General features: G+C 39.6%; 1 protein-coding gene across 1 annotated transcript in view; it reads left to right on the top strand.

Annotated features, from left to right (window-relative positions):
* Positions 1-25163, top strand: part of LOC128353273 (pleckstrin homology domain-containing family A member 5-like) — a 267029-nt gene that overhangs the window by 171546 nt on the left and 70320 nt on the right. The window contains exons 4-7 of the mRNA XM_053313967.1: positions 3682-3765; positions 11586-11639; positions 21047-21224; positions 25018-25122. Of these exons, the coding sequence (XP_053169942.1) occupies positions 3682-3765; positions 11586-11639; positions 21047-21224; positions 25018-25122 (421 nt within the window). The remainder of the gene's footprint in view (positions 1-3681; positions 3766-11585; positions 11640-21046; positions 21225-25017; positions 25123-25163) is intronic.

The raw sequence follows: 25163 nt of genomic DNA, 5'->3' as shown, positions 1-25163 counted from the left end.
GTTACGGTTTTGTGACCAATGCCATCTAGTGGACGTAATAATTATGACCTGAAGAATTGGTACACTTCAGATGACGTATATATAAGTAGATAAATATCCTTATTTGGATGTGGTGAGATGGGTGGATGGGTTAACCCAGATTGTGCAAAGTGATTGTTTCCTGTTCGATCATCTCTAAACCTGTGGTTACTATTATTACCATGACGATAGTGGTTTTTAGGGAAGTAATAACTTTAACCCACACCATATGTTTGTCTGACCTTAACTGTTAAGTGAACATTGTAACACTAAGCATGGACTTTCCCTAAACCTAACCACATCTTAACCACAGTATTGTCACATCATAAAAACATTATTATTTCTTAACAGTGATTTGTAACAGTTTTGGAAAGCAAAAACAAATGGCGTCATCCTTCCTCCTGGAGTGCACACGATGACTCACACAATCTCTTCTGTCTCACCGGAGCTGCGTCAAGGCGTGCAGGGGAGCAGCTGAGATGTGTCTGGAGTTCAAATTGAATAAAGCACAGATCGTATATAGAGTCCAGTCGCTGTGATTGATCTCGTTGGATGTCTGAAACTTGAGTGTGACAATGCTTCTGGTTTTGAGATGCTGCTTCAAGTTGAAACTGAAAGCCTGTTGAAAGCTGCCGTGGTGGTTTATTCACGACTTGTCATTTTTTGATGACTGCAGCTCCATCTGTGTTGTTATCAGAGGCAGATGTGTTTCTTCTCTTGTTACATGTGGGTTTTTTTTTTCAATATAGTGACAGTTTAACAAGATATGATGTGTGCTTTCCTTTATTATTTTCAGTGTGTTTTTATTCTTACATGACTATAGACAGAAAAAAACATCTGGAGTGATCATTTCTAGCTCTTGTACAGTCTTAAATATACATATCTTTCTGTGTGTGTGTGTGTGTGTGTGTGTGTGTGTGTGTGTGTGTGTGTGTGTGTGTGTGTTCTTGCCCTCGGTGGCTTGCCAGTCCTCTGGCCCGGCTCTCCTCCAGCTTTGCAGGGTGCTTGAGTAGCAGAGTAATCCCACTTGTGGTACTGCACGGCTGGCTATATTAGGGCTAGGAGGGAGCCCCCACTACCCCCTCCCTCCAGCTCTCACACATCTGGTGTCCCCAGATGTGAGTGTGAAAACAGTGTACGCATGCAGCCTCCATCTGCTGCCAGCACATGCTGACCCCCCCCCCCCCCCCCCCCCCAAGAGAGCACAGAGTTTATTTAAAGATGCTCACTGGAGGTGTTGGAGCCGAGGGTAAAAAATCAGTGTGCTCACCTTTTATTAAGACTGGTATGAATATTTATGATAGAAAGTTTAATATGCGTCATAGCAGGAAGCATCAAACTGCTGTGAGCTTTATTTTTTATTAAGATGGGGTATTTTAAGGAGGGAGGCATAAAATCCTGCTTCATTTAAAATGCAGTTTGCATGGAGTGATGATTGACGTGAGTATTTAAAGGACTGATTCATGCAAATACAAAAATACAAACTAAAAAAAACTAAGTTTTCTTACTTGCAGACAAATGCAGATAGTATGAGTTGTGTTCTGCCGGGATTTTGATATATTATCTATAAGATTTCACCACACATTTCATTTTATACTACACACAGCATTGAGCAGATGCTTTGGTACAGATACACTGTGAACACCACAAACACATGTTATAATGTGAGTGAATTAAATCTTCTAATGTGAAACTTCATAGATGTATTTCAAGGAGTGATGTCATGCTGGGCTTTCCTCTGATGCACCATCACATATTAAGTTTTTCAAAATGTTCATTTCCTTTGATTGATTTATTTTAGTTTTCTTTGAATTTAGAGAACTGGATAGTTTGAAAACATTTTTCATTGTTTATTTTTGAGTTTATTTTTGAGTATTATGAGCATTAGAGCCCTTTTGTGGATGAGATAACTGGCTTCCAGATCACCACACACACACACACACACACACACACACACACACACACACACACACACTTTACTGATACAGCTCTTCCACATTTTTGAATTTCCATTGGATCAAATTGTGATAATACAAAGAATTGTTTCAGGCGGTTCGTGACACTGAAAATGATATTATTATTGTTTAACAGCCGTTCCTCGTCTAAGAATTGTGTTTGTGGAGGAAAAAGTCTCTCCAGGCGAGTGTGCTCCTTCTATTGGCTCATCAGAACAAGCTGCTGCTACAGAAACATGTTAATATGAAATGTGTTAAACCATCCACACAGTGAAATTAAGTCATTTGCCTGTGGCAGCCATCATTTTTAATTGTGGGAATAATCTGACTGTGTGTGTGTGTGTGTGTGTGTGTGTGTGTGTGTGTGTGTGTGTGTGTGTCACGAATAATACTCCTACCTTCATTATCATTGCCATGGTGTTATCAGGGTCAATAACAAAACTCTGTTCACTGTTTGGTGAGAAGAGACGACTCAGCAGTTTTTTTTTTTGTGATGACGCAGATTGAAACAGCAGAGGAGGAGAGCAGGGAATAGAGAGAGGAGAAGAGGTGTAGAAAGAAAGAGGAAAAGATAAAAGTGAAGTAGAATAGTGATGCTGTGAAAGAGATGAGAGTAGAAGGAGAAAGTGAGAAATAGAGGAGAATAAAAGGAGACAGGAAATATAACCAACAGAGAGAAGATGTGCTGAAATAGAAAAAGAGGAGAAAAAAGAACTAAAGAAGTGATTAAAGTGATAGAGGTATAGCATATGGAGTCTGGATTGTACTGCTGGAATAATTACACTCTTTCGGTGTTTAATTACAAAAAAACCCCAATTGATAATTTAAAAATATCAGTCATCATCATGTAAACTAAGTATGGAAGTCACATGATAAAAATCATGCCAAAAAAAAATCACACAAAAAAGTTCATAATGTTTAATTTCGTATAATTACTCATATAATTATCTATTACATTACACGTTGAATGTATTCATATTTATTTGTGTCTCATTTAAATTCAAATAGAATGGGTTTCTCATGTTTTGAATGTATTAAGTGAATTGATTGTAAGTCTACAACACAGTCCAGCCTCTGTGTCAGGAAAGAGAAAGAGAGAGACAAAAAGAGCTGAAAGAGCTATAGAGAGATATTGAAAGAAGGCGAACGTGACGACGGAAGAAAGACAAAAGACAGAAGGAAAAAATAAAAAGGGGACACAGGAAGTGCCACACAGTGAGAGAGAAAGAGAGAGAGCGAGAAGGACAGAGAGAGAGAGAGAGAGAGAGAGAGAGAGAGAGAGAGAGAGAGAGAGAGAGAGATTTCTCTGTTGTGCTGCTGTGGTCACTCTCACTCTCTCCTGTCTGCTGTGAACTGGACTGGAAGCAGATTTATGGAAGAAGGATTTTAATTTTTGTGTATCACGTTCCTTTATTTTTTTCTCTTGGAAGGACTGCATGTAACATCTGTAACATCTGTAACAACTGGAATTTCCATCCAATTTTAAGACTTTTCTGACCAAACAGGACATAATGCTGAAGTTTAGGATCAGGTGTGTGTATGAGTGTTTGGAGTGTTTAATGTTTTTCTAGAACTCAATTTATGAGTCCTGTTTCTTTTTGACATGAATTGTGTCATCTTATCTTTTACTTTGTGTTTTAACTGTTTGTGATTTAAAAACTAATTTCCTCCTTTTTTTCTCTCCTCTCCCTCTGTTTTTTCCCTCCAGTCACAATGAGCGAAAGGTGACCTGTAAGCACCCGGTGTCAGGCGTCCCCTCCCAAGACAACTGCATCTTTGTCGTCAATGAACAGTAAGTCTCTCTGCACTGTGACACAAGCCACGCACTGCATTGTGTTCTAATCTGAAAGGTCAGGCCGTCTATAGGCCGCTCCATTCATCACGTGTCACAGCTGTACTGAACAGCTGTGACAGTGTGTGAATGGACTCTACCACACTCAATCTAGAGGGACAGAAGACACAGAAGAACAGCATAATTTTTTTTAAGAGCATTTAATGAGGTTTAAACAGTGGTGGTGTGCAGGAATGAAGGCCTGAGTTAAAGCTCTGACTGTTCCATGATAATACTTTCTACATATGAGAAGTAGACAGTGTGTCTCCATGCAGCTGCAAGGCCTCTAACAGAGCATCAGTGTGCAACTCTCCAGCAGAATGGCCTGTACTGGAGAGCACAACTGTAATACAATGTATTTTGTATATTACCTGTGTTTAAAACAACAGAGGCAGTACAATCTTTCTCCCAAACCACACATCTTTAAGTAGTCTGATTCAGAATGAAACTTATGTCTTTTTTAAAGCTGTGTAGATTTGATTTTCACAGCATTGGACATATGGATAACAATGCAATGCAACAAATGCAATGATAAAGCAAAAAATTGTCCAACCAGTAAAAAAAGAATCAATCAGGGTTTTATTAAAGCTAATAAGACTTGACTTGGACAGCGGATTTGTAGTTTTTCCTTCTGGTTCATAAAGTATAACTCTCATCTCTCTGTTTTTTGCTAGTTTTTGCCATCATTTCTACTCTCAGTAATACTCATCAAGATCATATAGATGGATAGATATTAAAGATATATAAATATATAGATATTAGAATGCAACAGTAGTGCCATATACAGTACTGAGTAAAAGTCTTATGCCATCACCATCATACTAAGAAAAATACAGGAAAATGTGTACACAATATTTAACATTAATTATTAATTAAGGTTCCATTCCATTTAGGTTTAAGAAAGCCAGGTTCCTGCTGTTGCTTACATGCTTAGTCCTAGCGTGAGTGTGTGTTAACTTCTTCTCAAGAGGAAACATGAGAAAACAGTCAAATCATGACCCAAATTATTCATTATAAAGCATCAGAGTTTACACTGCTTCACCTTTAACCTGCTGACATTTCAGATGCTCTCACTTTCAGTTTAACCTTCAAATAAAATGTGTTATATAATCTAGATAAACATACACATCATTCACCGGCTGTGTTTGGACTCAGCGGACAGAAGTGAAGCGTCTGTTCTTCAGTTTTACAACATGAATACATGTTTGCAGCTCATTCACAGATCTGCTTTACAGCTGCTTCAATATGATAAACATTTGCTGCCTCTTTCACTTTCTCTGTGACAATGTCAGGATCAATAAATAATGATTCAATCTGCAGTTCAGCAGTTTGGTAATGACTGCTGGTTGGCTCCTAGTAGCTCTAAAGCTGCAGTGATTCAGTTCAGTATCTGACTACACAAAGAGAAAAATATGCAAATGAGAATGATCATATCCAGATTTCTTCTTCTATAAAACACAGTGCATGTGATCACAGAGATCTCTAATGTGCTGTATATGTTAAGACAGTCAGTAATAAAAGCATTACATCATTTAAAGCTCATTGTAAGTCAACTGTGAATACATACAGGCCTTTATATAGAGTCACCAGTGGATTTTACATTCAATTACGCTTAGACCCGGGACATGCTGTTAGCACAGCCATCAGGAGCAATTTTTGGGGTGAAGTTACCACTGTACTTGTCATTAAAGTCTGTGTAAAGTAAGAATAAATATGTGTTCTGAGTTTGACATACCACAGAAAAGTGTGTTGTTAACCACCCTGCCAAATTTGAATGATTAAAGAAATCGCCAAATATATGAAATTAGTCTTCAAAGTTGTGTAAAAATCAGACTCTTTCTCTGCTCCCAAACGCTGTGGGCGTGTCTGCCGAGTCCGCTGAAACCCCACCCCCTACCAAGTATCACCTGTCAATCAAAGTCACCACCTCTACCAGAAACATGGACGCTATGTCCGAGAGCTTTCTGCTGCTAACTCAGCTGCTAGCTCGGCAGCTAATTCGGCGGCTAGCTCGGCGGCTAACTCAGCTAACTGGCTAACTGTAGACTGTAGTAGTAGTAGTGTGTGCTGAATGTATTTATATCTCTACAGCAGCAGGGGCGGGTTTATGATTTTCAGACCCTCCCACTAAATCCTGAACACAGAAATGTTGAAACACAGTTTGTGAAGCCTAGCTCCACAATTCAAATCTAAGTGGTTGAAATGCTTTTTACACCTTTTTTAGAAATACATTTATGACCTATTTAATGTGTTTAGAAGAAAATGTCTGAATTCACTTTACACTGTCTTTAAATTTAAACAAAAGGGCTTGAATGAAAGCTTAGAGTGTCCCCTTTAAAATGATATCAAACACAATATTTTTAAACATTGACAAATATCCTTAACATTACCTGAAAGCAAGATATTCACTAGCGTCTAAGGGAGAGATTAACTTCATCAGCTGATAACTGTAATACAGCTGTGACTCAGGAAGGAATATACCAAAATATCATCTACAGACATGAATCCTTTCACAAGCACTTTGAGTGATAACAATGAATGAGATTTTGGTCTCAGGCCCATGGACTAAGTATCTTGCCCAAGGACACATCAACATACTGGAGGAGACGGGAATCTAACCTCCAATCTTCCTATTGGTGGACACTGATTGGTGGACACTGATCTAACTGGCTGTGTTACCTTACTTTGTTGCAGCAATGTTCCCAAACACCAACTTTTAGTTTGGTGAGAATTATACGAGCGTTACAGATATAAACGATGGCCAAAACTAAACTACAAAAAAAAAAAAAAAAAAAAAAAGCCTTGAGTGTCTGTCAGCTGTCATATCTCTACAGGAGAAATACTTCCATGTTTCCCTTCTGGGCCCTGCTGCTGCAGTCATGCTGGACTGTTTGACACCACTGTCAAGTTGTTTGACTGTGGAGAATTTAGCTCGGCTGCAGTCCACTGTCAGACTGTAAATCCTTCATGGGCTTATTTTTTTTTCTTCCTTTAAAGAGTCCCAGTGTGATTGTGTGTCTGGCTCACTGAGGGTCAGTCCGTCAGTGAATGCCATCACTGATTACACTGTTTCTTTCTCTGTTCGTCCATCTTTCTTTCACTTTACCTACTCTATCCGTATCTCTGTGGCTCTCTGTGTTTTTTTATTCATTCTTTTTTTTTTGTAACAGCTACAGTCTCGCAAACTGAAAAATAAAACCTCTTTGAACGTTTCGCCTCCCTCGCTCTCTGCTGTCGGATTGAGTGACTGCTGGATGCTCTCCTCCCGTCAGCTGCGGGAATGGGTTCCATTCTGTGGACGACACAAACAATTTTTATTTTTATTTTTCACAAAGAGACTACTTTCTACCCCCTCGAGAAGCGACGTAGAAAAAACAGCACAAAAAAAAAAAGAAAAAGTGAGGATGACGGTTGGCTGAAAATGAAATTCAGGAGCGGCGCTTCTTAGAAAGACAAACAAACTGCAGCAATTACACGCTCCACCTCCAAAAGAGTCATCAGCACGGTATTTCAATCCGTCCTCGTCTCCAGACTGTGCAGCCGAGATACTGACCTCCTTCACCCCACACACACACACACACACACACTTACCTCCACACACTGTTTTACTGCTAATAGGTTCAACAGAGCTGCACTTTCTGTTCTGTGGCAGCACCTCTCTCTCACTCTCCCTCTCTTTTTCACACACTCTCTCCATCGCTTTCACACACACACACACACACACACACACACACACACACACACACACACACACACACACACACACCTCCCATTCATCTCCCATCCCAATTATCTCCTCTGTCACACCGCTCCTGTTAAAGAGTGCTGAGGTGTGTGCATGCCTGTATATGTGTGTGTGTGTGTGTGTGTGTGTGTGTGTGTGTGTGTGTGTGAGTTATGCAAATGAGGAAAGCATAGTTTGTATTTTTATACTTGTTGAGCAGAGTGGAGGTGAGAAAGTCACAAGGAATGAAAAGGTGTTTAACGTAGGCGGTGCTGCTAATGAGAGTTTCACCTTGTTCCGCCCTGATTGGTATGAAAATGTGAGTGGAAGCGCTTTGCTTTAAAGTTCAGGTTAAGTAAGTTGCAGTCATGATGGACAGACAGAGACCTGCAAAGACACAAAGTTTGGTTTCTGTGGCTGCAATGTTTACTACAGACTACTAAAGGTTACATTATGTTGCATGACTATTGCATAGACCAGGACTGTCCGAACTATTCCATAAAGGTTCATCTGGCTGCAGGTTTTCATTCCAACCAAGCAGGAGCACACCAGGCTGGACTCAGTGTTTAGACAGCTGATTGGTTGAATGGTGTGCTCTTGATTGGTTGGAACAAAACCTGCAGGCACATGGTCCAATTAAAAGAATGTTGAGTCTAAAACAAAGATGGTTGAGTTATAGAAGCTTGTGTTTGGTGATGTGTAATATATGTAGTAATATAGTAATTGGGTTTTTTTTGTGGATTTTTGTGCTGTTTATTTCAAACAGGCATTGCAAAACGTGAAATACACCACAAGTTAGTCAAGTGTAATACTCATGGGCTTTGCACTGTATATTTTTGTAGGAGAACAAACATCGTTTGTTGTTAATCGTATCCAAATCCCAAAACAGCTAATTGCAAGTGTAATCTGTCATTTGAAGCTTGACACAATTGGATGTAATCAGAACAGACCAACAAATCAGCTGTAGGTTAAGTCTGAAGGCAAAGTAATGGAACATTTCTGGTGCTGTACTTATAGTAGAACCTATTCATCTGATCTGGACCACTGACTGAGAAAAATCAATGGCAGGTATTACTTCAAATAAGGTGGGCTTCCCTCTGGAATACATCCAAATGTGGCCTGTATTCAGTGCTTTTCAGTAATCCCCTCTCGCCTCCTTCAAGCAGAAGAAAGCTTCAGAGCTTCACTAAGACTCAACGGACCAGAACTACCTTCACACTACTGGTGTTCTGAATACTGTATAGACTGTTAATGTTCAGCTGTGAACATCACCAACAAATGGACTATTGTAATGTAACTTTCTTTCACATTCATCAGTGTAGCGGTCATGAGGAGTATTACTCAGCCTGTGAAAACAGTTGTATAATGTCTTGTGAAGCCTGTGTTGCAAACTGAGGTCATGAAAGAAATGAGTATTTACTGGCATGAAAAGGTGCACACTACTGATACATGGTCTGGATATCTTCTGAATGTTTCATTTATACGAGATAAACAGTTGGAACATGTAGAGCTTCTGTTCATATAGTTTATAGTAATATATGTAGTAATATAGTAATTCGTTTTTTTTTGTGGATTAAACACAATATAAAGTTTTTACTGTTTTTTGTGCCTTATTTTCACCTTTAAAGTAGCCAGTTACTTCAAACATGACCCAGACACCGTCCTATCCGGACCTGGACCTGTAACTGATGAAATATTGAGGATTGTTACATTTTGCCTAAGCGTTTCTATTTTAATGGGCACACCTCATCCAGCTGTTACGGTAAAAGTGGCGCGGCCCTAGGAAACTCACAGACCACTGTGTTACAGCCAATCTTCTCACGTGATGCTAATCAGCCAATCAAATCTGTGCATTAAGACACGTGGAGACACTCGACTATCCAAAAGAGTTTCAACATTTTTCACCATTCCAGCCCATTTTTAAAACTACAGGAGTAGGACTACAGGAGGAGAGGTGAGAGGGTGGACCCCATCACCAACAACAGGTTTCAGCAGCTTCAAGCTCACCTGGGACGAGTACAACAGTCATGTAGTGAAAAAGGCATAGCAACACCTCTCACATGAGGCAGCTAAAAGGGTTTGGTATGGTTCCCAAGATCTTACGGGACCTTCACAGAGGCACAACCAAGTCGGGTGCATCACTGCGTGGTATGAGAACTGCATTACCCTCAACCACAAAATACTGCTGAGGACATACAGACAGCCTGGAGCATCAGTGGATGTGAGCTTCCTTTCCATCCAGGACATCCACAACAGACAGTGTGCCAGTAAAGCCCGCAGAATTATCAAAGACCTCAACCATCCTAACATACCCAACCATCCTAACATACCCAACCATCCTAACTATCCTAACCAACCCAACCATCCTAACCCAACCCCAACCATCCTAAACCAACCCAACCCAACCATCCTAACATACCCAACCATCCTAACTATCCTAACCAACCCAACCATCCTAACCCAACCCCAACCATCCTAAACCAACCCAACCCAACCATCCGAACCAACCCAACCATCCTAAACATGGACTGTTTCAACTGCTGCCGTTTGGCAGGTGGTATCGCAGCCTCAAGGCTCAAACCAGCCGGCACCAGGACAGTTTTTTCCACCAAGCAACCAGGCTTATGAATAATGGACACTTATGGCCTGTTGCCTGTCTATCTGTCTGTGAGACACACACATTAATCAGCATACAGACAGGAGACCAGTATAAAGTGAATCAGCTCATTTACCAAAATATCTAACTTTTTCTGTTAACATGATCTTCCAACCCTTTGGTATTAGTAGAGCGAGGGTTGGAAGGGTAATTGAAGAAGTGGCTTCATATAGCAGTAACACAATAAGTGAGCTTAGCATTATCTAAGATATGTAGGACCTGAGGCTCTGATGTAGCTCCATGTCTGCTTTGAGATAGATATGGTTCATTTCTACCTTCTTAAACAAAACACGCCTGTCTTCTTTACTAGTACTGATGATCCTCATAGTCTCTTTCTCTTGTTAACCATCCCTTCCCTCCACCACTGCCTATCACACATCATTTCATTTGTGCTCTTGCACTGTCTGAGGGTTTTTATAGAGGTCAGTGCACCAATGCAGCTTTCCACCTATTCTAATGCCACTCCCTGAGGAGAAGTTTAAATTAAGGCATTCCTAAAACCCACATCCAGAAAGCTGCTTTTTGTCCTGTGGGTGAAGTTTCCCCCTCCTCTCATCTCTTTAGTTATGTACTGTAAGCTTCTGCAGCTCTTGCTTTTATTAATGACTCTACTTTCCTCTTTTTTTCTTGTTTGGGGTTATATTCAGCTCACTAATATCTTGTTCTCTTCATCCCCTTCATGTTTTCTGCTCTCTCCATTCTAAGAAGTTTAGAAGTCGGGGAGTTTTTCAATTTTCAGTTGTGACCCTTTCTGACACTTTGTCTTTTGCCTTCTTTTTTCCTGCTTCCTCCGTCTGTCTCCTTGCTTAATTATTAACAGGTTCTGCAGACACGTCCTCAGTTGTCTGATTGTGCAAACAACAGAGAGATAAGAAGATAGGAAAACAATAGAGAATGATAAAAGAAAGACATGCAAGACCCAAAAATAAGAAATAAGGACAGACAAAGGAGAATGAAAAGCAGAGAGTTTGATGTGGCGCTAATGGGAGGCGCTGAACGATGGCATGCTGATGGAGTGATCAAAACAATGTCTGGGAATGCTGATGGAAAAATAGTGTGACTTTAAATTAATAATCAGATTGTCTGGAGGGAAGCGAAGCACTGATGGATGGCTGTTTATGAGAACAAAGAGTTTTTGAGTTTGACCACGAAAGCTTCCTGTTTTCAAATGCACTCGCATGACGTGAACCACTTTTGTATTTGCACCTTAAACAAGCATTTTTTTCCCTACAGTAATGTTAAATTGCCTTAATTCTTTTATTTTTGTCACTCTTTTTATGTTAATTTACTGTTTATGTTTTTCTTTACGTATACTTTCTGTAGCATGACTGAATTTAATTTTAAAGTCACAATTTAAGTTATTATTTTGTCATCTCTCTCCCTCCTTTGTTCTGTTTCTAGTGTGAATTGTGGAAAACTTGTCCACCCTGACACGCCCCTAGAGGCTCTCCCCAGGTAATGATCCCCTATATCACTGGAAGAGCTGCTTTGGCTTCAGCTTCTATCAGCCTTGATGCTTTCAACACTAATTTGCTATTGTCAGTGGCTATAAACAATTGCTGCATGCAGAACATCTTGTAAGCAGTGGCTTTGATTTAAAATAACATGCAAGAACAGTTGCTCATCTGGAAGAGTTGCCTTCTTATCCAGTTAAATGAGAAGATCTCTATTAACATGTAAAAAAACAAGATATTTTAGGTTTAGAAGGAGATATTTTTTGACCACCATTAAGTCATCTGGTTCTGGTTTGTTTTCTTATCGGTGTTGCCAGTTTCGTCTTCTAGCTAGTCATCAGTGGTTGTGTTGTCAGCTTAAGAAGCCACACATCCCTAATACTATCCAACACCAAAACCAGGTTCCAAAACAGACAAACACAACCTTCTTATTCATTTCAAAAGTCAGTTCGGTGAGGCAGCAGGGAGCTGATGCAGAGGAATCCAACAACAAAAAAAAGCACAGTGTCAGACATCAGACCAACTTTTTTGCTGGACTGCTACTTCATCTAGCTAGGCACTTGGATGGCCCATAAAATACCAACATGAACACATTTCTGGTAGTTTATGACATTTCTTACAGCTAAAGGTAGAAGCTTTTTTTATAATTTAATGAAACACTGTTAAGCAATGTTTTAGCATTTAACGGATCTGTTACACCAATGCAGCCCCTCGGTTATTGTTAACCCAAAGCCTTTTCAGTTTGATTGTCCACTTAGATACAGCAGGTGCTTATGAGAAGATACCTCCAAATGTTTCAAAAGTGTAATCCCTTTCTACTCTTTGGATTGCATCCATCCATGAGGAAGAAGATTCCACTTAATAGACTTTATCAACATGATGTTTTTTATTGGAAAATCTTATCAGTAAGCACCATTACATTAAAACAACAAATTACAGACCTCTGTTTATTCTTCATTTATCATTTCAGGCCCTGTGTTGTAATTCTGCAGTATTCCATGTAAACCCTGGGAATATGTCTGGCAGGGTTTAGCAATTTAGCAACTGACCTGAATACCATTTTAAATACTTATTTCCTGATAACATACCCACAGTATGTTCAAATATTGCTGTAGTGAGTCATTGTATTTCTCAATTTTGTCACACTTCATTTAATTGTTATGTACCCCACACACATTCTATACTAAACACTCTCATATTGTATCAGGATTATTGTATGGGAACTCAGCAGCTGCTGCTAATTATGATTATTTAATCCCCCGCACCTGAAATAAATGCAAATAAAGTATGCAAACAAATAGCTACACATATGCTCATACATAGCTATGAGATGATACATATGTAAAGCATGTAAAGGACATTTTGGAATGACAGATAAGTGACAATGATCTTCTCATGTGGCTTTATAAGACGGCAAACAGTCAAGGCTGTTTGGTTAATTTCTCTACAATATAAGTTCAAACCCACTGTGCTAACTATGAAAGGTGAATTTCAGGTAAGTCAGTAGTCAGTGTAGAAAGTCTGCTTTTCCCAGAGCTAACACACTGATCCAAAAAGTCAGGACTGCCTCTTGTTCTCCATCTCTATCTCTATCCATCTTTTAGTCTACACTCTTTAGAAGTTATTTTTCTTCCTCTTTTGTTCCGCCTCTCGCTTAACACTAACTTTATTTCAGACTCTGCGTGGATTGCCTGGCGAGCTGCTATGCAACACTATTGCACAAATGATATTGTGGATGATTAATGTGCCGTGAGTTGCGTCAGCGGCACACAGCAGAGAAAGTTAAAGTTTCCTCTCTGAATAATGCCTATGTGTGTAATGTAACAGGAACTAATGCTTTTTTTGTGTTGCCATCAGAATCAAATTAAAACCCTTTTTTCCCTCCAGCAGTGGTTTGAATTACCTCTGAAATGACGAAATGAAACCAGTTGTCGGACTGCCACTGCTACGACACACACTTTTTCTTGCTGAATGACAGGCTTTCAAAGTAAAATCCTAGGCTTATCTATAGATAAAGCTTTGAAGACTGCAACTCATTTGATTCAATCTACAAACTCAGAGATGTAGTCATTATTATCATCATTATTATCATCATTATTATCATCATTATTAACATTGTGTGTAAAGTCATTTGTAGTTTATTGTAATAGGAGCGATGCGCTTACCAATTAGATGTTCACACAAGCAGAAATTCCCTTTTACTGAAACGACAACTAACATAGTACTGCATGCAAAGAGCTGAGTCATCTATCACTTCGGTCACATTCAGAGCAGATAAACACTGGTTCTCACAGAATCGAGGGGGGGGGGGGGGGTTGCTGTACCGCAAACAAACATATCAGGGGGGAAAAAAGTCTTTTATTCAGCTCTCTGATGCTGCTCAGATGGCAGAGTAACAGCCTGCACTGGCAGCGCTCACGCAAACATGTTTCATCAGCATCACTGAAGTAAGAATAAACACAGCAGCCGAAAGGAAAAGGGTTATGGAAAGAAAGGTTAGTAAAAGCTCAGATAACCATGCGACTGAAAGATGAAAAGACAGAAGAGATGAGACAGAGGGAAGGATTGAAGGCAGAGAGATGGAGAAACAGATTGGCTACGTGTTCTGTGGGCGATTTTTATTGCGTATGTGTGTGTGCGTGTTAGTGACATTGCTTTAGAAGTAGGGCTCTTGTTACTAGAGGCGAGTGAAGCCCCCCCCCCCCCATTCTCCCTCTCTCTCACAGTCAATTGGCCAGCGATTCAGTGTCACTGACAGAGCCACGAAATGGGAGCAATTTCAGAACATCCGCCTCAGGCACAATGGCTCTCTGTTTTCCTAAAGGCTAAATGCCGTCTCTTGCAAACATTGCTTTCACAGACAATTGAAACTGGTATACGTGAATGTTGCCAACTCAGCTGAAAAGTATTTCATAATGAATGTATTCCAACTCTGAATCCTTGAGCTCATTGGGTGAAGTCAGTGAGGTTGTCAAGCCGCTGCTGTGAGAAGACTGACGGGTGTTTTTGTGCCCACACTGTGGGTGTCTCAGAGATATAAACACATAGCAGGGTGGACAGATAACAGGAACAGCTTACAATACATCATATAATACCCTGCAGTAAATATCAGCTTGCTTGTTTGGCTTTTGGCATTTACTTCCAACTCACTGGCCATTTTAAATAGGTTATTCTTTAATGCAGGTTTCATGTATGCCATTCAGAAACAGCTCCTGGTGTATGAGACCTTTTCATTCATGTCATTTTCCAAGATTTCTAAATAATAGAGATCTGGTCTCGCTCACATGTTTTTGGCCATGTGTGTAGAAGAACTCCACAATATCTAATAGCAAACTAGTTATATGGTAAATGGACTGTATACTTATATAGCACTTTTCTTGTCCTTCAATCACTCAAAGTGCTTTTACACTACAAGTAACATTCACTCATTCATACACACATTCACATACCATTGGCGCAGCCATTGGGAGTAATTTGGGGTTCAGTATCTTGCCCAAGGACACTTCGATGTTGATTGGAGGAGCCGAGAATCAACCACCAGTCTTCCTCCTAAACCACAGGCTCATTAGAAAGCTATTTCCCATTAATATAGTATATCCAGCAGACTCATTAATTCCAGGTCATTTTGTGTCATAAATCGACTATCCATTGTCCTTTTTAGCTCTGTTTTGGTCTACACCAACTCCTGACAAAAAAACAAAAAAATGTCTCTTTAATTGCTAGATGTTCTTCTTATTATCTAGCTTGTTACTGCTGATCTTTGTGCTCTTTGGAAACTGCACAGCCTACAGCAGCTATGCCTTAAACCCTTAGTGCCTTTAGCACTTCCATTTTATGACCTGGAAGAATCTTCACAACCATGCTGCATGTAGAAATGCTCCATGAGGTAATATACAGCATATTCAAATGTGCACAGGAGAACTGTTACTTGCTGATGTTGACTCCCAAATCTAAAGAGAATCAAAGTTATAATTGGAACAACAGATCTGCTGTAGCTTCTAAGGAACTCTATGTAGACATTCAAGTTGTGCTACTAGCCTCTGAAGTACTTTAAAAGACATAATTAACCATAACTTTAATTCACCGCTGCTGCTCCCTTAACTAATATTAGTAATTTATCCCCTATTAAGAGCTAAGTATCAAATGTGACAAGCTTGCCTTAAGTGCTTTTGCCAAACTGAGGGATGGATAAGTGCTGTGAGTATCCAGTTCTATATATAGATATATAAATATATTCATATATATATATATATATATATATATATATATATATTCATATATCATCTTATAATTAATGACATCAGGGGCTCTTAAAATCCTGCACTGCACAGAACTTTGGTGATTGATTCTTTTGAACACTAAATAAATGTTACTGATTATCAAGTGGTCAGTCCATTTTAAAAACAGTTTCAGATATTTTTAATGTATTGACATTAAGAGTGAGGTTTATATTTGATACATGGCTTCAGTCAACATTTAATTTGCAGAGTTGGGTTTTTTTTTCTTCTGGTTTCAGGGGACGAAATGTTGCTGAGTAGGCTGGAATATAGAAAAGCAGATTATCAGAGTTGTCAGGGGAGAATATAGAAGAGCTGCTAATGTGCTGCAAAGCATTTAAATGCTTGGTGAGCCGATGTTTATGTAAGTAAAGTCCTTTATTAAGTAAGTGAGTAAAGTTTATTTATATAGCACCTTTCACAGACGCCAGTCACAAAGTGCTTCTTAGTCAAAATGAATAAAGATATAACACACAGGAAAAAACACATAAAACCCAAGTGAAAACATAAAACACCACATGCTTTCTAACGGCCTGTGTGAACAGATGGGTTTTTAACTGCTTTTTAAAAGAGTCCACAGAATCCAGACACCTCAGACATACTGGGAGACTATTGTAAAGCTTAGATGTTGCTGGTCGAAATGCACAATGTCCCTGAGTCTGAGGGACACTTAGAAAAACCTGGTCAGAGGACCAGAAGAGCTCAGCTCATGGTATGAGGGTGTAGAACAGTGGTCACTAACCCTGCTCATGGAGATCTACTGCCCTGTAGCTTCAGCTTCTCAGGTGTGTTAGAGTGAGGAGATACCTAAAACATGCAGCGTAGTAGCTCTCCAGAAGCAGGATTGGTGAGGTCTATGATTTAATATGGAGCCTGGCCATATAGAGCTCTATAAGTAAGTACCAAGACTTTAAAATGAATTCTGAAATTAACAGGAAGCCAATGCATGTAGGTTAAAAAAAGGTGTAATGTGTAACCACCTGTTGGATTGTGTTAAAAGTTGAGCAGCAGCATTTTGGATGGTTTGTAAACAGTCCAGAGGTTTGTTAAGGCAGGTATTAAGAGAATTACTGTATGGCAAATTATAAAGATTAGTAATGATAAACTGTAGTTTTATTTTCAAAAGATTGAAACTGTGCAGGACAAAGAGATGATGGTATTACAAAGGGTTAATAAAGCAGGTAAGAAAGGTATCTTTTTTATTATTATTACATCGTGGAAAGAGCTTGAGGAGAGATAAGGATGTCCATTTTATCACCCAGGAGTAGATACTGCTGCTGTCTTACTGCTTATCTGATCCACAGTGTGGGACAATCAGACATGATATACCTGGGAGACAAACCAGTGTTTTTATCAGCACCAACAGTCAGTGTATGTGTCACTGTAGGTGAGGTCTAGATCTATTCAAAGGTGTCAGAGGCAGTCTGGGCAAAAAAACTTAACTTCAAACAAAATCATATACTTCAGATTTCAGATCAGATCCAAAGAACAAAACTACCCGAGCGCAAAATACTACAGCGTAACCAAGCCCAATTAAAACCTTTTTTCACCCATACTTCTTTATGGTAGCAACCATCTACTAATTGAAAGATTCAGATTAGGAGTCTGCATCAAATTTGTGTCAAAGCTGAGAGTCAAAAGTCCCAAAAGTGACAGTATTAGCATCAGTAGTGTAGATTATGTATTACAGTATTTTAATGGTGGCATTAGACAGAAGGCAGTGAAGTCTTTAAAATCTAAAGGGTCTGTCCTCTGTGGAATAGGAATGCACTCAGTAATTTTCACAGAAATCAGCACATCATATTTGGATATGTTTTATGTATGAGTGGAAAAGAACTCAGGGGTTTGAAAGCCAAAGGATTTATCAAGGGACCATGGGAAAAAAGGAGAAAAAAAGCATATACATTTATATAAATATATGTTGAGTTGTTCAGAAATCTGGACCAAGTGTCATACGGACAGATGAACTAAAATGGTCAACAATTTAACCACCTTCAGAAAGCCAAAAGATTGAGTATGATGCCTGAGAAAATATCTGGCTCTTTTTTAACTGTTCAGTGCTCCTCTACAGTAAGTCAATAACTGTCTGGCTGTCTGGTGCTGGGCAGGTAGTGTACAGTGGGTTCAACAGAGCTTTTTTACTTACAAGCTGCCTGCTGCTGTTGCTGGAAACTGTAATTTGTAAGCCAGAAAGGCACAAACAATGATTTAAAAGAGGCTTAAAAGCTCCATAAAGCTGAAGTGAACTACAGTATTGATGATCATTCTCTTGGGGTGCGTCACTGATACCTTAAAATAACACAATCCTCGCATATCTTTATCAATTATCAATATTAAAAAAAACATTGGTAAAATGAGCTTTAGCTTTAAAACAAAAAAAAAAATAAAAACAGGTGTGACAAACTACACAGTTTAAATGGGAAAGAACGTACAAATAAGTAGCCTGACACCGACCCAGCAAAAAATCTAGGTCCAAATGGATACCAGTTAAAAGTTAAAGGTCCAACGTGCCCATTTCTCCTCTCTTTGCCTCTCTAACAAAAGCAAAGCTCTTGGTTAGCCATGAATGTGTATAGTAAAGTTGATTTCTAAAACAGCAGCAAATGTTTATTATGTACGATCATGTCTTTTGTCTTCAGGGATAACTGTAATTAAAACCGTATAGTCATGTCTCTATAAATGTGTTGTTGCGTACCAGGTCACCAGCATAGGGACTGTTCAGCATTATCTTAGGGACTGGCAGCAGTCCCACACTTTCATCCTCACAAGCCCTACACTACACTCAAAGAAGTAATGAAACAAACTTTAACATTAATAATCATTTTGTGGGCCGTGCAGAATACAAATTGGGTTTTCGAACTTCAATATGTAGGATCAGAATCAGAAACAGGTTTATTACTGAGGAGGTTTTTATATGCAAGGAATTTGCTTTGGTCTAATGATGCGTAACAATAACAGTAAACATAATGCGAGGACAAAGTACAAGTAACATAAATGACAAATGAATAGTAGAATATATGAAAAAGTTAATTTGATGTGGCTGTTTTTAATATTGTCAGGGAATATGCAAACATTTACAGAATGAAGATTAAGGATATGTGCAAGAAAATGTATGCAAGATGTGCTTTAATACAACGCATAAGTCAGATGTGGACGTGCATTAATGTACATATGGCAGGTCTAAGAGGGACTGCAGATTGGAGCCAATCACCCTCTCAGCAGAGCAAATGATGTGCTGCACTCTGTCTAACTGTGTGATAGTGATGGAGTAGTAGATTATGGTGGTGTGGAAGTGCACCATCATTGACTTTGGCAGATTGAACTTCTTCAACAGCTGCAGGAAGTACATCCTATGCTGAACCTTCTTAGTAAAGATGCTCCCACTTGAGGTCCTGGGTGATGATGGTTAACATGAAGTGGAAGAACTCCACAGTGTTGAATGGGGAGACACACAGGATGACCATCTCCACTTTCTTAAGTGTTGAGCTCAAACTTGTTTTGGCCACAGATGGTCAACCTCCCACCCGTAGGCGATCTCATCCACCCTAAAGATAAGCACAATCAGGATGGTGTCATCTGCAAACTTGAAGAACCTCACTGATGACTGGAGGTGCAGCTGTTTGTGTACAGTTAGATTAGTACAGGGGAATGGACGTAACCTTCAGAGGAACCAGTGCCGATGGTCCAGGAGTCCAAGACGGAGTTTCCCCAGCATAGTTTCAGGCCTGTGTAGCTGGTAGAGCAAAAGCAAGATGATGGTGTTGAAGGCAGAGCTGAAATCCACAAAGAGGATCCTGGACTAGGTGCTGTAGAATGAAGTGGAGGGCCATCTCTACTGCATCGTCCACTGATCTGTTGGCTCTGTAGGTGAACTGTAGGGGGTCCATTAGTGGACTTTTGATGGTTTTAAGGTGGGACAATACAAGTTGCTCAAAAGACTTAATTACAACAGAGGTCAGAGTGACAGGTATGTAGTCATTGAGTCATGTAGTCCTTGTTATTTAGGGACAGGGATGATGGTCTTGAGGCAGGCTGTTACATGGCATGGTCTCCAGTGAGGTGTTAAAAATGTGAACACCGGAGACATCTGTTCAGCACAGTGCTTGAGGGTGGAGGGTGAGACAGACTGTGGTCCAGCTGCTTTTTCGGAGTTTCTGTCTTTTGAAAAGCCAGATGACACTATCTTCTTAAAATGTCTCAGAAGACACAATCTGTGCATGTCCCAATTTGTAAAAACAGCGAGTTTCATTGACGTGGTTTGTATTATGTCGACCTTGGGAGCAAAGGTAAAGCTGTCAGTGTGCAGTAGTTTTAATCAAACTCAGGGACCTTAAACTTTCTCATTCTCACATTAGCTATTGTCCTTTTACTCTTCTAGGGGCAAAAAACTTTGAGCTAGTTCAATTTGTCAGGCCAGGCTGGCAGGCCATTTAAATTGGTTGGATGTAGAAGCATATATCAGTGGTGACAGCTGGAGAATAATAGCTGTGATTCATGCAGCCAACTCTCTTCCCCTCTGTCTTGTGTTCTCACTTTCTTTATCTCGGTTTCTTTTGCTCTTGTCTCCGTTGCTTCCCTCTCTGCTTTCATTCATTCAATGCCTCTTAACCGTTTCTCCCGTTCTCTTCCTCCTTCTTTTTAATGGCCCTAACAGAGACAGTGTGTCATTAAGAGAGTGAAGATAGGGTCCGCTTGATGAGATGGTGGGGGTTGGCTGATTGGCTGACTGGATTCATAGATCGGCATGGAGACAGATTCTGCCTCAGAGATTAGCGACTCCCCTCCATCATCTTGATAGCGCAGTCGGTTACAATACAGCGCACACTCATACATACACACTCACCTGAACACATATACTAATTATTAGAACAGAATGAACTAATTTAACCAAGGGCACAACCACCTTTGTAGTTCAATCATAAGAATCGTGTAGTCACTTTGCACAATTATTTGTCCAAGAATTGTGTAAGTCCGTGTGACTTGGGTTCTCCAATCCTTGTTTTCTTGTAATTGAGCAGTTTGAAGGTACACAGTCAAACACAAGAGTGCAATGCTTTGTTTTTCAGCAAATCAAATGTCTGACTGACTCCCTCTCTCTCTTTGTCTCTCTATGTCTCTCGCCCTGTGGCAGGCCCGCCCCGAAGACTTCATCAGAGCAGGGAAGCAGCAGTGACAAGAAAGAGCGTCCCATGAGCACCATGAGTGAGGCATCAAACTACACAGGTGGCTCCGACTACAGCACTTTCCCCGGAAGCCCCTGCACCACCGTCACCACAGGCACCACCACCACCTCCACTTCATCCACACGGGTCAGTCTCCCTCCAAATATCCTTAAACTTTAAGCATGGCTCTAATGAGCAGTTAAATCAAAGTTCTAAATCTGGACCCATAATAATTAAACTGCTGTGACTGTAGTTATGACCTCAGTCTTAAAGTTTAATTTATCAAATATTATTAGCAGACAGAGGCTAACCACACTGAGTAAAGCTGAAGAGCAACCTTTAAGAAGTGATATGTTTTGCATATAAGAGTCAAAGAGGGGCACTTGTTTTTGTGGCACAGCTGTTATCCAGACTGAAATATCTTAGCAGCTACTGGCTGGATTTTTATGAAATTAAGTGCAGCCATTCAAGGTCCTCCAAGTATGACTGCTATGACTCCCCTGACCACTATGTGACCACCAAATTGTGACAATTTTGGCAATGAATGACATATCCCAACAATTATCATGTCAGTATCAAGTCCACTAGATGTGAATTTTGTATCTATGGTCACAAGCAATTTTCAGCTACTTAACAATTTTCCTATAGCACCAGAAGCAGAATGAAATAAAGAAGTGAAATAAATTGACAACTGTTGGATGGACTACCATGAAATGTGTCTCAACATCCTCACCTATCACTTTATATGTGCAATAAACCCACACATGCATGCTGTCAGGCATAATCTAACTATTAAATGACTCTTTAGCATATACCACATGTGCCAAACAGAGGACATGCTCAATGGGATAAAAGTTATTCAAAAAGTCATTAGCTGCCATGTTGGCACACTTTTACGTTGTAAAATAGGATGGTGTGCTACTTTCTTACTATCATTATGGTGAGTTCAGTGTGTATGATGTAGCTGATGAGCTGATGATTGTTGCATGGGGTCCAGTAACAGTGATACTAAGTAGGCCTATCTTAAGAGTTGGGGGAGGGTTCTAAAGTTCTGGTAAAGCCTGTGGAGGTCGGGTCATCCAGGGTGCTCCACTTCAGATTGTTAAAACCAGGTAGTCCTAAAGCTTCAGCTGCTTTACCCACAACTCCTGAACCATGGTGTCCACTATGAGAACCAGCTGTCCATTGTAGATGCTGACGTTGACTCCAGCTCTAAACAGCTGGTCAACTTTATCCACACCTGGCCTCCCCACGTGTCATGCTAGGGGATCATGCCCAGTTTCTTCCTGACTGGTCCATTGTTCAGTTCACTCAGTAATTTTCTGTGGAGGGGTTGAATAAAGTAAGCTGCAAATGTTAGAATGTCCAGCTCACAAGCTTATTACCTGTGATAGAGTTACATTTGGCAAACATATTGGTTTGTCGTCAATCTAAAAGCCATTTACTCCCTGTCTCTTAAAAGTGAAAACAAACAGGGTTATATTACAACAAAATAACTGATCTTAGAGTCGTCCATATTATATTTGACAATGTTCAAGATGTTGTCCTTGTTATTTTTGACATTCATTGTTGACCATACTGTATTGATAATTGATGGAATGAATGAAATTAATTTATGGAAGTGATTCATATCCACATTAAACTGTCAGTGCAGCCGCTAACACCCCTGAAGGAGTTGATTTGTTGTTCATGGTTGTTTATAATGGTAACATGCTGAGTCTTCATTGATCACAGGGCTCTGTGACTCTCTTGGAATTTGCCATATTGTATCATTACAACTCATTTCAGGTTAGAGAAGTGGGGGTGTAAAGCTGGCTACCTTAGCTGTATTAGCAGTGAGTGTTGTCATCTGCACAGGTCACTGCTCTGTTAGATTGGACAGCATGTCGGTTTATAAATGGTTAATGAACCACACAAACACACAGGAAATAAATATGCATGGGTAGATCAAATCAGAGGTTCCATGCTTTCATGAATAAGTGATATATTACTTCTGCTTACATGGGGCAAAAGAAAGTGTAACACCGCATATCTTCATATATTCATGACAAGTCATTATTTATAACCTAGCTGTATGGGTCCAGCTTCGTGCCTCGCCTGAGAAGCATTTAAAAAAAGAACGACACACAGCCTGCCTATAGAAGAAGATGCCTTTTTAGAAAAAAGGTTATGTTTTTCCCCTCTGCTGAAAATGCCACCACAGTGACAGCATGCAGGAGAGTACTGCCACAAAAAAACCTGTTACTAAATTAAATGTAGTTGATGGTAACAGAAAAACAGTTTCCAACATCTGCTGGAAAGCCTGAAACCAAATGTTCAACTATCACATAATGGATATATTGTTCATGTGCACAAATTCTAATTTTACAGTATTTTATACTATATCTGAATTAAATGTTCTCTCTATTTTATCAAACTGTTATATACTGCATACTGTAAATTGATAATAATACTGTCAATGTATATTTTCTGCTGCGCTCAGCAGTGACTGTATGGTATGCAGCATTTTGTGTGCAGATGAAAACTTTCAAGTAAAAGTTCAGCCTCTGCACCATTGGTCTGTGTATGCAGTTAATAATTTGGGCCATAGAGGAATTGTGAAATGAATAAAACGGAAGGTATAGATATTCTCAGTCAAATTCCATAACAATCTGCTCATTTGGTATACATTGTTTATCAGCTCAGTACCAGAGGATGACCTTGTCTCTAAATATGATATCCATATGCTATTCATTTGTAAGCAGGTTGACAAAGAAATGTAATACCAACCACATCATATTGTTTATCATGTCTACTCTTTAGAGCTTCTCACCACTAGTAGTGCTGTGGAGCAATGTTTTTAAGATCTACAGGTGTCAGTAATGCACCAAGAAACGCAGGTCAACATGATTCTTAGACCACGTTTTCCTGTGATATCTGTTCATAGCAACCAAAGCGTGATTAAAAATGTAATGTTTAAAAAATAAGTAAAAAAAAAATGTAATGTTTATGTTTTATGGCAACTCAGAACACTCAGTTACAGCTGGAGGAGGACGTGTGTACTTCCAAATGAATAAAAACCACAACTTTTCCCTTACCTTAGCCAAGTGTTTATGTTACTAACCTGAACCATAAGAGGGATGCAGGATGGGAACCAAGCTTTGTACACTCACCATCTACCCTAACTACTCCAAAACATTAAGAAACATTTACTTGAGATGATAACTGTAGATATAGAGAGATTTAGAGAGTTTTTGAGTCGTTTCGAGTCGTTGTTAAGACATATGTCAGAAGGAGGAGCAGACTTGACAGATATTTTAATTCTGATGCTCCACCACTTAGAAAGCAATAAATATGCAACATTGTCATGGTTTCAAACATAATGTTAGAACTTATGGTAAACAGCTCAATAGTCATTTCATCCTATTAGCGTTACATTTTGACTCAATCAAACGGTTCCTTGTAGCTTTCTGCCATTGGCATGAAAGACATTTTCTACCGCAGTGCCGCATTTTTCAGTAAGTGAGCCGTGATGTATGAGGGACGTGGAATATGCTTTGTTTAATGAGCTGAATACATCTGCCGCTGTTGTTGCTTTTTATAGCTGCTGGAAAAGCTGCTGTTTTTGTACACAAGTTCTTTACAACCAGTGCACCAAACACTTGTCATCTTAGATTGTTGTGCTGCGATGGGGGAAGAAAAGCTGATATTTTGGGTTGTTCTTTCTCTCTGTATATATCTAGAGTTCTTCCTGCTGTTGTCACTCAGTAGGAGATGCAAGTTGGAAAACACAGGCACAATATGTTGTGTTTTTTTGTTTGTTTGTTTGTTACTCATAAAGTCTTGTAAATTTAAAGTGTGCATTATGCAATAAGCCTATGTATCATGTAAAATTGTAGAGTTGAATAAACCATAAATGTACATTTCCCTATATTTATAATCCATTCATGTATTTCCACAGCCCTCGAGGTCTTCCAAAAAAGTTCACAACTTCGGTAAGAGGTCCAATTCCATCAAGAGGAACCCCAATGCCCCGGTGGTCAAGAGCAACTGGCTTTATAAACAGGTAGAGACGACAATTTAACTTTAACATTGTTAGATGTGTTT

Source organism: Scomber japonicus, chromosome 23, assembly GCF_027409825.1.
Source record: "Scomber japonicus isolate fScoJap1 chromosome 23, fScoJap1.pri, whole genome shotgun sequence".
Classification (NCBI taxonomy): Eukaryota; Metazoa; Chordata; class Actinopteri; order Scombriformes; family Scombridae; genus Scomber; species Scomber japonicus.
This window is presented reverse-complemented; position numbering and strand designations above follow the sequence as displayed.